The sequence below is a fragment of the Gymnoscopelus microlampas genome, assembly GCF_963454915.1.
Source record: "Gymnoscopelus microlampas genome assembly, chromosome: 17".
Taxonomy (NCBI): Eukaryota; Metazoa; Chordata; class Actinopteri; order Myctophiformes; family Myctophidae; genus Gymnoscopelus; species Gymnoscopelus microlampas.
Window position 1 is genome coordinate 27,180,670 of NC_139954.1, and position 15,496 is coordinate 27,196,165.

General features: G+C 41.4%; 1 protein-coding gene across 1 annotated transcript in view; it reads right to left on the bottom strand.

The window, feature by feature from the left end:
• Positions 1 to 7,344: 7,344 nt before the first annotated feature.
• The window catches only part of col6a3 (collagen, type VI, alpha 3), a 99,698-nt gene continuing 91,546 nt past the window's right edge, over positions 7,345 to 15,496 (bottom strand). The window contains exons 38-46 of the mRNA XM_084085304.1: positions 14,778 to 15,479; positions 13,617 to 13,719; positions 13,477 to 13,532; positions 13,119 to 13,385; positions 11,958 to 12,032; positions 10,284 to 10,472; positions 9,581 to 9,643; positions 8,438 to 8,623; positions 7,345 to 8,174 (exon numbers count right to left, since the gene is read on the bottom strand). Of these exons, the coding sequence (XP_083941430.1) occupies positions 8,134 to 8,174; positions 8,438 to 8,623; positions 9,581 to 9,643; positions 10,284 to 10,472; positions 11,958 to 12,032; positions 13,119 to 13,385; positions 13,477 to 13,532; positions 13,617 to 13,719; positions 14,778 to 15,479 (1,682 nt within the window). The 3' untranslated portion in view covers positions 7,345 to 8,133. The remainder of the gene's footprint in view (positions 8,175 to 8,437; positions 8,624 to 9,580; positions 9,644 to 10,283; positions 10,473 to 11,957; positions 12,033 to 13,118; positions 13,386 to 13,476; positions 13,533 to 13,616; positions 13,720 to 14,777; positions 15,480 to 15,496) is intronic.

Genomic DNA, 15,496 nt, shown 5'->3' on the forward strand with positions numbered 1-15,496 from the left:
AAGGGCTACAGATAGGAGATGCTGTATATTTATCTAAATGTTGATGTTAATAATCTGTGTGCAAATTAAAATGTAATTACTTGGTCAGTTAAGGTCTGAGATGACTGTGTGACATTTTTTCAAGCTCTATTATGTTCTGGGATGAACAGAGATCTATAAGCTTGCAGATTGGCTATTTTCAGCCAGTTTTGGTGTAGAGGGGAATACTAGCACTAGCAGAACTAAAGTAATAGAGCCCTGGGCTACTCAGGTCAAAGTATATAGACATGACCAACAGATTGTTTATTCACAAGGGACAGCAGAAGCCTGTAGAAGAAAATGAGGTACTGTAAATCATTAATGTCTTTCAAATCTTTAAACTATGCAAACCGTTACTAATCCCTGACTGTAAATTAAAATTATAAAAGACAGACAGGGCTGAAAATGCCACTCATTCCATTTACATTCCATTTAAGATGTTTCTCAGCCTTCCTCCATATTTAAATTGAGATACAATTCATCATGCAATGTGTAATTAATTGGCTTGCAATTAAACTAAATTGCTTTAATAGAATTTGAGCTCTCTGCAGTATGATGAGCCAAGGAATAGAGCATGCAACAACCTGTAACCAATTCAATAGAGGGTGACAATCAATGTACATTCATTTAACTGAAAATGACAGAGAGATAGTCCACATTGCTGGCTGTCTTGAGAGGATTGTAAAATGTAAAAGAGGGCAAAATGGGAAAACTCTGAAGAGAAAAGGAAGCAAATGTAATGTTATTGTGGTGTTGTGTTGTACTGTAGTGCTTGTTGAAATGTATTGCAGTAACAGTATAGGCCAATGATTTTAAGAACCTGCCCAGGCACCACAGATGAAAATGAGCTCATGGATTAATGTGCACTGTCCGTAAACAAACAAACAGACAAACAAACAAACAAATAAAATGAATGAATGAATGAAGTAATAAATAAATAAATAATCCGTCCGTCCGTCCATACATACATACATACATACATACATACATACATACATACATACATACATACATACATACATACATACATACATACATACATACATACATACATACATACATACATACATACATACATACATACATACATACATAAAATAAATATGTTTTTATATCATATAATATATCCTACATGTTCAGGTGTGTTTCTAGAGCTGACAATCAAACACAGAGGAATAAGCGCACACCTGTGTTGATGAGGTGCTGGCCACGGCAGGTAACAGTATTGACAAAGGATGAGGCCTCACAGCTCTTAGCCACGATGCAAAAGTTTATTTAAAAGGAAGCCAACATTTCGACAGTGAAGTCTTCCTCAGGGTTTTGAGTTAGAGCTGACAATGACACAGTCAACATGTGTTGGTTATTTGCAGTATGACTGGTAACACAGTATAAATCAGTTTAGACAGAGTGCATTGCAGTGGAATGGGTTGTAATGAGGACAGGCACGGCTGATCTGATTTGCGACAGATTTACAAACACACAGAGCGGCCTGCCAGGAGGTAAAGTGTACGTGTTCAACTGCAACCTGGGGCGTTTGGACACCACATGCATGCAAGAGTACGTATGTGTCAAATGGTGTTTGTGTGCGTGTGCATGCAGAACAAATACAAGCAGTTCCACTCATTGGCGTGTCGTATACAGCTGTCAGAATCCTTTACACATCTGTCTGGAACATTAGCTGAATGCTGTGCAGCCTATTCTCTATTCAGAGAATTATGTCCAAGAGTACAAATTCCTGCTCTGCCCCCCTCCCTGTGTGTGTGTGTGTGTGTGTGTGTGTGTGTGTGTGTGTGTGTGTGTGTGTGTGTGTGTGTGTGTGTGTGTGTGTGAGAGAGACAAGTGAAATGAAAAGACAGCAGGGCCATACAGAGTGAGTGGAAGAAAGGTCAAGAGAGAGACAAAAGGACACACAGACAATCGCATGCACCACTAATGAGCAGCAACTTAATTCCAGTTCCTGTGCTCATGTGAGACTGTGAACCCAGGAGGTTTCATCTGGTGAACCTGTATCCCAAAGAGCGTGTGAAGTCATTTCCTGGAGGCTCAACAGTCCCACCTGGCCCATAGCATTCAAATAACAATAAATAGTGTTACACGCACACAGCACCGTTGTTTTTACATGTAGACATGATGCTGAGCCAGTTCAAAGGTATCCATTGTTTAATTGCACAGAGAGTTCAAAGGCGGAGATACAGCCCCATCAGACCTGGTTTATATGGATGACAGATTTGTGTGCTGCAAACTGGAAATAATTGTCCCGATCTGTGGTGTTGATGCATGCCTCTATTTCTGTTAATTAAAAAAGAATGTTGATACAGGTTACCGTGACAATGATAAGCAATCTGGAGAGTTGGTTGTTTTCCCCTCTATTATCAATCCTGAGCAAAATAATGCATGAGGAGATATTTCTGGGTTAATCTCCTAAGTCCTTTCTCCACACGCAGGGTGGTCCAGTCATTCCAAAACAAACTGCTCCAGTCCTAGCAAAAACATTAAAATTAACATGCAAGCATTTTGCCCAAATTCCTTGTGGATGTGTTTATTCATAATTAATTAATTCATTGATTGATTGGTTAATTAATTAATACATTTCCATTCATTCATTCATGTATTTCAGTGTCTCTCAACTTTTTTGGGCCAGTAGCCTACCCCTATTCAATATCCAGGTCCTTTACCTTACATTTTTTTTCAATGGAAGAAAAGTAATAGAACCCACACTCACATGTGCCAATCAATAAATAGGCCTTAAAAAAGATAATAAAATATAATAAATTAATACATTGATTCATTGATTCATATTATTTTATTATTATGATTTTGTAACAGCACATATATCCTGTTTAACAAAGTTACAGGTATCTAACATAATATAAATCACAGATCTACTGTTCCATTGACTTTAATTGTGTAATGATTTTTTGTCTTATTTTATGACTTATTTTGTCTCATTTAACTGAATTATCTTTGCTTGCTAGAATTGAAAAGTAGCCTACAGACTTTGTTCAATTAAAACAAAGTACTTTTCTTAGGCAGTATGTATTTCTCAACAAGAAAAAAGAAGAAGAAGCAAATCAAATAATTGAGAGTCACAAATGGTGTTATTGTCAGACATTCCCTGGGTAGACACTCGTGAATGCAGGTTGTCGCCACAGCAGTGGTGTGTTCTAGATTTTTAGAGGGTATACTATAACTATTCCCCCCCTAGTTCCTTCCACACGCACGGCACGCACACGCATATAATTAATTAATGTAACAAAAAAATGCGCGCGCGTTTCGGCCCCGCACAAACTCGGCCAGGCCCACTCAGGCCCAGTTTCACAGTAACACTGAGTACACTTACAATATGCTTTGTACTGATTTTCTACTGTTAATCACCCTGTAACTCAACCACTTTGGAGCTGCTTTTAGCCTTAGATGCATTTTCAATGCAAAGTTACCATAGAATAGTGTAAGGATTGTTATAAATAAATGCTGGTTAGGCTCATCAGATATAATAGCAGTGTTAACAGCGAGCATTCCTGTATCTATTACAGAAGAGTATTAACTTGGCATTGAAGACACAAACTGTATTGAAGATTCAATATGTTGCTGTGCTGATGCGCAATAGAGGATATGCGCATTAAAGCGAATGGCACATCGAGTGGCAAAGCGAGTGGCAAAGCAACATGCAAAGTGAGTTTAACATTGTTTAATGTTGTTTAATGCAATCAGATATGACTTTTCTGTTTGGATGCATGGGCTGTCAAGGCCAGAAAGTATTTTTTTGACACTTAGTAGGCATTCCTGCATAACTTCCGGGTTTGATGATGATGTCACACGCATATCCTCTATTTGGTTCACCGATCTGTCCGTCAACCCCCGCCCCGTTAACACAACATTACGAGCGACGCCCACTGCACTCTGGTTGGTTGGAGAAATGAAACACTTCCCATACCGGGTACACCGACGCGCTCCTCCAGGCTTTTATTTTTTAGCAAAACTAAACGGAGATCGAGGCTATCAATTCACTGACTTACGTTCAATGAAGTGAATGGCAGAAATGTGTGAATTCCTTCGCCAGTAGCCATTAATTAACACCTCAAGAACAATACACATAAGCCTTCAACTCAGAGTCAGACTAGTCAGAAGGACCGCATTCTTGCTGTTTGTGCTGCGCCCCTCCTGGGTGCGTATCAGATGCGTATCAACGTATCAGATACGCCGTTTCGAACTGTTTTTGGATGTATACGTGGCGACGAAAAAAATCTGCAGGCCACGCTGCGTATACAGCGTACCAAGGTAGAACACCACTTGAAAATACTAATGACTAAATACTAATACTAATTTCAATGAACACATAATGTTGAGTACTTTGTTGATGGTTCCTAAGTAGCTCTGTGATTGAATATCTGTCAACTATTCAATATAAAACTAACTTTACAGCGGCCCCATTGACTTGGTGGCAATGAATCATGTTCAGTAACTGTACCTGGCTCTGGAATACTAGGCTGTGTACTGTATGTTGGATACAGTATGTTGTGTTGGGGCTGGTGTTGAAGGAGTTGCTGTGACAGGGGACAGTATACATATATTGTATGTGGCTCCTCATTTCAATCTTTCTTTCTTTCTTATACTCAAGGCTTATGGTACGTGTCCCTCGCAACCGACTATGGGCCATAGGAGCCCAAGGGTACAAGAGCCATGCTGATGACCCCAGACAGCAACAGTGAGGAGTTTAACATCCTGGCAGCGGGACAGCTTCGCCCCCTTGCCCCTTCTTTTCATTATTGTCCTGGACTATGTAGTCCCAGCAGGACAGAACAGGAGGCAATGCACTGAAATATCAAGCTCAGCGACTTCTCATCGACTGTAGAGTTTGTTCTCCTATACAACTGTGAATGCTGGCCCAGCAGCCTGCCCTTCAGAAGTCCCTGGCCAGTGGCCAGTGGCCACTGTATTACACAACAATTCTGTGTGCAGTACTTAACATCAACCAGGATGAACATGTTGCCGACAAGCATCTGTATGGGGGGCTACCAAGGGTGAGTGAGAAGATGGCAGCCGGGAGAATGAGGCTGGTTGGTGCCATTGACACCGGGAGATCCCAGCAGGGGAGGAAAGTACTGGCGAGCTAGACAGATGTATGGAGGATCGAGAGATGACTGGAGACGGCGCAAGGTAGAAGAAGGCTCAAGGTAGGAACCTTATTTTTTTGTCTTTGATGCTGCTGCTTGTGTTGTATGCTGTGTACAGTACTAATGTGATTCAAGCTGTTGTACTATTGCTGTAATTTTGGGACCCAATGACTGGGTGGCGATGAAACATGTTCAGTGACTGTTTCTGGCTCTGGAATTGAATGCTGATGTGGATCTACAGTGTGTCTGTTGTGTTGTGGCTGATGTTGAAGGTTGTGTGTTGTAACAGGGTAGCTGTATTGGTTCATGACTGGCTTGGTGGCAAAACCTGTCTACGTAGACCTATTCCTCATGGGCCATGGCAATTATTCTTTCTTTCTTTTCTCTCTCTCTCACTCTCTCTCTCAGGATAGGAACCTTCTTTTTTCTTTGCTGAGCTGCTGCTTGTGTTGAAGGCTACAAATGTATTTCAAGCTCTTGCTCTATTGTTATCATTGTGTTTTATGCTGTGTACTAAAACGATTTGGGCTGTTTCTCTATTGCTGTCATATAGTGTTGTACTAGCTCTTTGATGACTAAAATATAACGAGACGTATGTGTTGTTTTTATTGACGGAACTGTTATTGGGTGGTCTATCTGACTTTCAAAATGCATAGTCAAGTCGCGCACAATGCTGAGTCAGTAAACATTAACAAGTAGACTAGTGACAGCCTACAGATGGAGCTGCTTTCCTTAATTGCAATGTAAGGATATATTCCATAATCCTGTGTGCACTACAGCCTACTCAATACCATGACCGTCATACCCTCTTTGGTTGTGTAGCATTAGCTTAGCCTGGTCCTCTGGAAATGTCCGTGCCTCGCTGAGAAGTCTAATTAAGGCTTTGACAGGGCTGTGACAGGCCCTGTAATAGGGATGTCAGGCCCTGTCACAGCCCCTGTCACAGGGATGTCAGGCCCTGTCACAGCCCTGTGACATGATACTGACCATGATACTGACCATGATGGTCATCATTTGATACTATACGTCACATGTTTTTTCTGAAAACAGTCAGCTAGGGTGGGACATAATCAGAAGAGTTAATGAAAAAATGTGCAATTCAATATATAAAACTGCCCCCCCCCCCCTCACTGCACCTCAGCAGCACCCTTAAAAAAACATTGCTTCCATTGGCTCCCAACTTCTCTGTACGCACCCTGGGGTGCTGCACCCCCCCCCCCCCCCCGCCCCCCCCGTTGAGAAACACTACACACATGTAGTTATTTTGCCGAAACTCAGAATTGCTCTTGAACTCAATAATTGCCCACTATTACAGGTAGTTACATTTGCATACTTTTACACTTACAATACACATCAACTGATGCACGCATGCGCACATACTGTACACACACATGTACCCTCAAACACAATCACATGTACATACACTGATGTACATGCCAACACATCGCATCGCATCAGTTATTGCCGCTCTGTCATTTTCACTCCCTAATGCGTCACTATAGGACAACAAAAACTAAAAGGCACGCGTTGGAGCTTCAAATACTACTCGAAACGGGAGATTGGACTGCTGCCTCCATGGTTACCTGGTAGCAGTGCTTGACTAGTAACCTCAACCTCCTGTGTTCGAATCCCACCGTGGGTAATACTGGGTATGCTTTTTTTTTCTCTCTCCGCATAGTTTTTGTGAGGTTAGGGTTAGGATTAAGGTTATGTTTAGGCATATTTTTGTAAGGTTAGGGTCAGGATTAGGGTTACGTTTAGGCATATGTTTGTGAGGTTAGGGTTAGGTTTAGGCATAGTTTTGTTAACATGCAACATCGCCATGGCGTCCCGTCATGTAAAAACTTGACGTTTCAGAGCTACTGACAGAGCGGCAAAATCTGACGCCTTGGAAGTGAGAACGAGTTGCACATTCATGTACAGTACACACATGTGAAGTCACATGGACTGACAAAGAGACAGCACACACACACACACACACACACACACACACACACACACACACACACACACACACACACACACACAGTGTTATGCTGTAGATTTAGTCACAGTCAATCAGATATTCTCCAGAACCTGCTGGGAGCTCATCTCCGGTCCTCCCTCTGCAATTCATTTTTACTTGTATTCAGTCGTCCATATGTTCCACCTTCAAAGGGACGTCGTTCTGTGATTCAAAGAACCATCAGGAAAAAATAATCCATTGCTCGAGTTTATTAGAAAGTCTAATTCATTTTTATTTCCCCCTTCCCCAGATGAAACACAACTTTAAGTAAAACAAAAACTAAACAAAAAATAACAAAAAACAGCTTGACAAGTACATTCCCTTTCTCAATAACTGGAACATGTGTGTTTGAGGCAGCGGTTCCAGAAGTGCATTTGTGGTATATGAATTCTCTTTCCGCCTTTGCAATTGGTCACTGTCTTTAAAACACACCATATTGGACTTGTGTAAACGTGGCCGTTGACTTGGTGACTTTAGGAGTCTTTAACATTGCGAGGGGGAGATTCCATAGTGAACAAACTGATTTTGAATCAGTATCAAATCAAGGGTCGCTGTCGTGTGAGTGTGGATTGTAAAAAGGTTACTGTGTTGCATATTGACATTCCTGCAAATAATGATTTATCGATAATCTCTGTCCAAGATATTCATATATATACGTGTTTCTTGAATTAATAATAAAACTGCATTTAACAAACATGAAGGATTCATAGGCTGTAGTCGTTCCAAAAAACATTGTTTACTTTACAAAACTGGATGTACTCCACAACTCCATCTGAGCAAAATAACAAAAACTATGTAGCACCAGTAGGTTTAAACAAATCATGCAGCAAATTGTGTTGCTTTTCTTTCTGTTTGTGAGAAAAAAAGACTACTTCAAGAAGTTTGGTGGAATCCAGTGCATCCACTTTTGTTTTGGCATTGAATCTCTATGGCCTGTTGATCTTCCTCACAATCCCCTGAATAGAGGAATACGTCGGCCACCTTGTTAATGTCCTCCTATGTTCTTATTGCAGCGATAACTCCTTGTTGGACAGGTGCTGTATGGAAGGCAAATTAAAGCAGCATTAGTTTTTGAGCCAGTATTCACATGATGTCTGCATTATTTTCATAGTTTTAACTGGTTTGTGGAGTTGATTAAATATTCAATATTTAGTATTTAATATTTGGTTAGCCCTTGATCCCTCCTTTTGTGATTTAAAGTACAGTTTATTACAGCAAGTTTTAGTTGCTTTGGATGTTATGCTTCGTTATCAAGTCTCATCTCATCTCTTGTACTTGATAAACCACACTGGGCTCATACCTGGTTTTCCACAGGCCTTCTCACACTCGTCATATGTGCTGAAGCGGTTCAGGTTTCCTCCGCAGCCTCCATACCAGAAGCGCGTGCAACTCTTGCTGAGGGCATCGTAATGCCACTTTAGCACGAATTTGGCACACGAGCCCTCGTCTTTAGGAAGCTGGCAGAGGTCCACTGCTGTAGAGGCTGCTGTAAGACACAGAACAAAGAGCACAATTAATGACAAAACACCTTTGTTTTATTCTGAGTTAAGATGCATTTTCAATGCATTCTCACCCCAAAATCATCACATATTGACATTTGGGCAACTACCTCTTTCTGTATTTTTTTTTCATCTCAATGTTGTTTTGAATTTCATGTTTATGTCTGCAAACAGACAGAGAACTAAAGTTTGAATATTATAGCACCATTGGATAGCGCAATACAGTAGCATGATGGCTAGTTAACAGAGAGGTCACACTGGATGGTTTTCACCACAAATGCACCTATTGGCCTACAGCACATTTAGTTGAACTTGCACATTGTTTAAGCCTCTAACTGCTAATTTACTGTGAGATTGACAATCCACGGACGAATAGAGCTTGGTTTTCACAAAGAAAAACAATGTGCTGCCAGAAAAAAAAAGAAGCAGTGAAACAAGGCTTCCATTCATGTCTTCTATGGTTGTGACTTGGCCAGCTCATCAGAATTACTAAAGTAGAACTTTTTTTCCATGGCTAGAGTTTCATTTGTTCCATGGATCGTTGTGGAGCAGTTGGATGGTATTCATGGCCACCATCAAACATAACCAGTCTTGTTTATTTATTTATTTATTTTGTGACTGGAAAGAATTATAGGAAAATGTAATTATTCAACTAGTATACCCAGTGTAGTGGAAACTTCATATCAGATGAAATTCCATAGATCTGGGCAGGAGGTTACGATTCAAATCACATTGAGTCGCTTCTTTGAAAAAGAGACTGGGAGAGGAAATGCTTTCTCCTTTATGTTGGCTAGACATTTGCATTACATACGCATGCATGCATGCAGATCAAAGCGGGTCATATGTTCAGCAGAGGTAGTTTGAACGGAAGGAAACGTAACCGGATCAGGCTTATGGGACCACAAATAGATCCAGAGGCGCGTGTTGGGTGGAGCAGGACTCACCAGGTGCTGGAAGGATCTCAACCTGTTCCATCTGCTGTGATTTCTGCTGAGGCTCGACAGCCACTGTGGAAACATTAAAACACTCATTTATTTGTATTCAACTCTAAAGAAAAACCCTTCCCCAGCTGGTTAGGAGTCACAGTACTGTACCGTATCAGTTACATTTTCAAGAGAATGACAAAGGAATGTGGGCACAGATGCATATATTTTCCACCATGTGTCATCTGCACCTCAGTACAGTCTTAATGTGTGGTCTATATCCACGGCTTGTCACTCATATCAATGTTTAATGTTGACACATTGATATACAATCATCATTTACAGAGATGAAAACTCCCCCAAAAATTAAATAAATAAATGCCATATGTAAGTAGCAGAAGTGTAAATGATCATCAGATATTTGTTCACTTTCCTATCAATAATAATTACTCACAGAACAATGTGATTTGTATTCAGCTTTGAATTGACCCTACACGTAGGGTTGAAACGATTAATCAAATAACTGATTTATCACTTAAGCCTTTTTTATGTAAATAAATATATTAAAATAAACCAAAATCCCCCCAGTTATTATGTAATGCCCAAAATAGGTAGGTCAGGTTGAAAGTGGTTAATGGATTGACAGACATTTTAGTAATCAAATACTAATGTTTTACGTTGTGATGATCTCACACCAGGCAGTTCCTTAGACAGCCAGCCTTACCTGTCCTCATGCACTGTTTCAGGCACACCGCCTCGGTCTCGAACCTATTGTCATTCCCTCCACACCCACCGTACCAGAACTGGGTACAGATTCCATTCTTTTTGTCAAAGAACCACCTAGCCTGATAGTCTTTGCACGGCATTCCAGGGTCATAGTCAAGTGAGCATGATGAGTCTGCAAGCTCGTTAACTATAACATGCAACAACAAAACAAAACAAACAAAAAAACAAGATGGACGACAGACAGAGAGAGAGAGAGTGAAGATTATGTTTGTGAAGAAGAAGTGTTGTTACTGTGAGCAGTCGCTTGCAGTGGCTTAAATTATATTAGAAGATTACAAGTGCTAAGAGAGATCTACAGTAGTTCACTGCTATAGGAAATAAAATAGCATTCAATATGGCACAATCACATTCTACAGAGGGTTTAATCTATTTGTTATTAGCATTGTGAGGTGTATTAAGACGATTGAGGTGGGAAGAAAGAGATAAAGTAGAGATTAATACCAGTGAATATAAATTAGTTCTCACTACAGTTAATGTGTGTTAGTTAACTAAGTGATCTAGGACCTGTAATGTCTGTAAGGTCAGGTGTTAATACCACATTAGTTATCCCCACAGTTAATCAACGTTAGTTTATTTTAGAGATCTCAGATACATCAAGGCTGTGTGGTCACACATTGTACCAATCCTAATTCCAGTCCAGACAGACCTCAGAAAGACCTCACAACTGACTCTAAGCAAGTCTATGAAGACCATCCTGGCCTTGACTACAGGAGCAAAACCACAGGCACACACATTCCTGACGCATGATCCTTCAATACCTTTGAGCCTTGGAACATTCGTGTAAATTATCTAGCGCTGGTATGAAAAATAATAATACATTATATTTATGCATGGCACTGACGTACTTTTCGTGGAACAAGAGATCAGTTCTTGTCTAAACTACTACTGAACGACAGGCCCTGTTTCAAACCTCTCTGTGGTGATGTCATGCCTCAGTAATGCTGCACCTTGTGTTTCTGCCATGCAGGAGGGGCCGACACGTCCACTATAAATCTGTATCGGTGGATGGATATATTTTCCACCGCAGCAGAGATGCATTTAGTCCAAAATGACTCCAGCCAGTAAGGTTAGTGGTTTGACTGGTCACAACACTAAGAGACAGTTCCAACTTCTTCAAAATATCTCGGCTGCAAAAAGAACACAGCTGAGAGGAGATTTTATCTACATTAAAAGTCAATCGAGTATTTTGTTGGCGAGCCGTAATCGGTTGATTAAGAACACATTTTTGCAGTAGTAAAGTTAAAATACTGCTGTTTTACTGTGAAATATTTTTTTTCGGCACCGTTGAGCCATATGTGACAGCTTTTATCGGGTAGCAAACGCTGCCAATGAAAACTAGCACAACACAATACTATGGAGATCATTAACAGAGCAGGACAACGCCAGATGTGGAAAGAAAAGAATATCCCTCTTATTTCAACATTTAATTTCCCATGATTCTTTGTTGTCAGGGTCAGGATTCCTCTGATTGAAAGGTCAGAGGTCATTTTCCTTGCAGAACATTTCAAAGAGCTGGGTCATAACTTAAGATGAGATGTGGGTTGGCGCTCGCACACATGCACGCACGCACGCACGCACACACACGCACACACACGCACACAGGGTTACTCACCAGTTTGTGGGTTGTCTACGGGAGGTGTGGATACCACATGTGTAACTTGGGTGGGGGGGCTGCGATTTGCTGCTTCTGCCAGAGTGAAGCAAGCATGGAGTTATTTGAACAAAGTCCATATCTAATGCATTCAAATTCTTTACAGTCACATTCAGGTCGAGCTCAGCAAATCGGCCATTGATGGAAGCACACACTCTCTTAGTTGAATGTCTCAGCATGCCACCCGACCTCAAGAACACTAAACCACTGGTTCTCAACCTGTGGGCCGGGGCATGGGCTGGGTCATGGGGATATTTAAAGTGGGCCCCCAATTAATTGGCAAAACACTATGATTTTATTGATAATATGACATTAATATAAAATATATATGTAAAAAAAAAACAGCATGGTATGTTTTCTTTAAAACCTTGAACAATGAGTTTTCATTGTAATAAATAGGAACTTAAAAGTATATTGAGCCAAGCCAGCCCAGAACACAATCGATTGATTGATCATTAAAATAACATGCTCTGAAAATGCACGGCCCACCCATCTGACCACTTAATGGGTGGGCCGCGAACACTTCCAAGATTTTCAAGTGGCCCTAATCCAGAAAAAGTTGAGAACCACTGCACAAAACCATTACCATTAGAGAACTAATCAAAAATAACCAATAAGCAGTATTGAGTATTTAAATGTTTTGATACTCCACTGCATCTCAGAGGCAAATATTGTACTTTTTACTGCACTACAATATTTTGTCAAGTATCATTTAGATTATTAATGCAAAACATACATTCACCACATAAGCTATTCGAAAATAGACGATCAAGCTCACAACACGTGGCGATGCAATGATTGTGAGCTTATAGATCTGCTATTCTGGAAAAGGTTTCACACATTTTGAAAAATGAGAGTACTTATTTTGATGCCACTATTTTTACTCAAGTAAAACATTTTATACAGGCCTTTTACTTGTAACTTAGTATTTTACATAGTGGTATTGGTGCTTTTACTTCTTCCACCACTGGCAAAGGGCTGACTTGAGCCAACAACATGTGTGTGACATAAAACACAGCCCTCCAGTTTGGATTTGAGACGTTTCTATCGTGAGGTTGTAATCTTTACTGTCTGGAAGCACTCCTTTAACGTTTATCCGAGTAATCATGTTGAGAGTCTTACTGGTGGTGATGACACCCTTGTGCGTGGAGACAACGTGACCCTGGACGGTGTGGGCCGTGACCACGGCATGGTACGTCTGGCTGCTCTCCAGGTTGTCCACCGACAGCTCGGTCCCTGTTACGTTGGTCTTCAGAACCAGGGCGTGGTCACGCAGCCGTGTCACTACCACCTCAAAGTAAGCCATGACCTTAGGATCTGGACTAGACCAGTGCAGCTTCAGGCCGCTAGAGGTGACGTTAGTGACGTGGAGCTCGTCCGAATGGGACTCTGAATGGAGCAAAAGCAAGAGGTATTTAATACACAGCAGGTTTCAATAGAACAGCAGAGTTCAGTCTAATACTTATATTTCCAACTTTACCTTTGTGCTTTCTTTCATGGACTGTCTGGTGGTCTTCATGGTGTTTGTGATCTTTCCTGTGAAGATTTACAAGAATTAGTGAATAAAAACATAGCGAGAAGGACTGATTAAATTACGTGAAAGATGATCAAAGCACTTACTCCTCAGGGGGTGAGGATTTAAAGGGGTTTTTCAATGGCTGATCATTCTGGAACCACTTGCAGTTTTTGGAGACATCAGGGGACATGTAGAACGCATTCTCAACTGCAAACACAAGGACAGGACAAGGGTTCTTACTGACAGAGACCTGCAGCTGTAATGGCATTATGCTCCTGGGTATTATGGTCTTTTATTCAGGGGATACACAGGAGAATTTGTCCAACATGGAATTGTAATTAAAGGTTGTGTAAGTGATGTGTTTTTGGTTAAAACAAAATGTTTTTATGGGAGTGTGAAAAAGTGAGAGAGCTATATTCTGATAGTAGTCATTGCTATAGAGTGTGTGTTCAGTAACGGGGGTCTCCTCGTCTCTCCAGCTCTTTAATAAACAGAAAATACTTTTCCCGTGGGTTGCCAATTTCATCCAATTTGTACCCATTTATCAGCTTCAATTTGATAAATCACTTTCAATTTCACTTGTTTCTCCTGTATGAGTTCTCTCTCTTGATTGGATATAATTGGTATCCCAACCTAAAAATGAGCTGGAGAGACAGGGAGACCCTTGTTACTGAACAAACACACACACTATAGCAATGAGGGTGCATTGATAATAAATAAACAGTAGGATCAGCTGCACCTTGTCTCTGGTACGGCATTCTTGATGACCAGAAGGAACTCTTTTAAAGTGACCTTTAACTCAACTGTCCCTTTGGGACATTATAGATTTACTGTACTCTACTTGTCCCAACTCATATTACATATTAGTCTCCTTGGCCATATTTAGGCTATGTCTGCTTTTAAAATAATACTACAATCCGGGACTTTTAAATGAGTAAAACATTATTTTAACCAAAGACATAATTTAAATGAAAACACCAATCTTTATGGTAGGGTAAGTTAATACATACAATACATCTGCAGTGGTTGGAGGTGATCTCCCTACTCTTCCATTGAGACATTTAGACCCTGTTGTCAGGTAGGACTGATTGACAATGTCAATAAAGTTATTTGAAGTAGATGGCGCACCGGATTGGACATTGTTGCCATTCAGTCAGGAGAGAGAGACATTGAGTTGAGAACAATTACTTGCTGTTTGAGATTTCTTATGTAGTAAATAAAATGCATTGTTGTTGTTGTTATTATTAATAATATCTTGCACTCACTGCTAATATACTTTGGCAGCAGTCGACCAAAGTTCTGGATGTGTTTGTCGTAGAAGTACGAAATGCTTTCCAGTCTCTTGAAGAATACGTCGGATGGTTCGCTGGCCATGCGTGACAACACGCGAGTGTCCCTGGGGGTAAGCTTCTCGCCCACACCCAGGATGACCAGGAAGTAGCCCTTACACTTGACCTCGGTGGCCACGCGTATCAGCTGCTCCTCATCATCGGCCACGCCGCCAGTCACAAACAACATCAGGACCTTGCGGTCTCTTTGCAGCGGTGCCCTCTCGAACACCTGCTCCACCGTCTGCTCGATGGCCGCCGCCAGCGCCCTGCCGCCCTCCAGCTGCGGTGTCTTCTCCACCAGGAAGTTGATGATGTCCTGGGAGGAGCGGTGATCCGCCAGGCCGATGTCCACACGGATGGGAGAGCCGCTGTTGTTCCGGAGGAACTCGTAGGGAGCCTGCTGGACCACTGCCACTCTGGCGTGGTGAACGGACAACGTGGGGTCCGAGGCCACCTCCAGCTGCTCTACGATGTGTGCCACGTAGCGCTTCATCTCGGTGAAGACGGTGGGGTAAGTAGACTCTGAACTGTCCATGACGAAGGCCATGTCGATGTCCACGTCCGTGGTGAAGGACCTCCTGTCTCGACTGGAAAGTGGCGGAACGTAGTCGCACACTTGGTCAGGCGAGCAGACGTCTGAGGAGGAGAAGTTG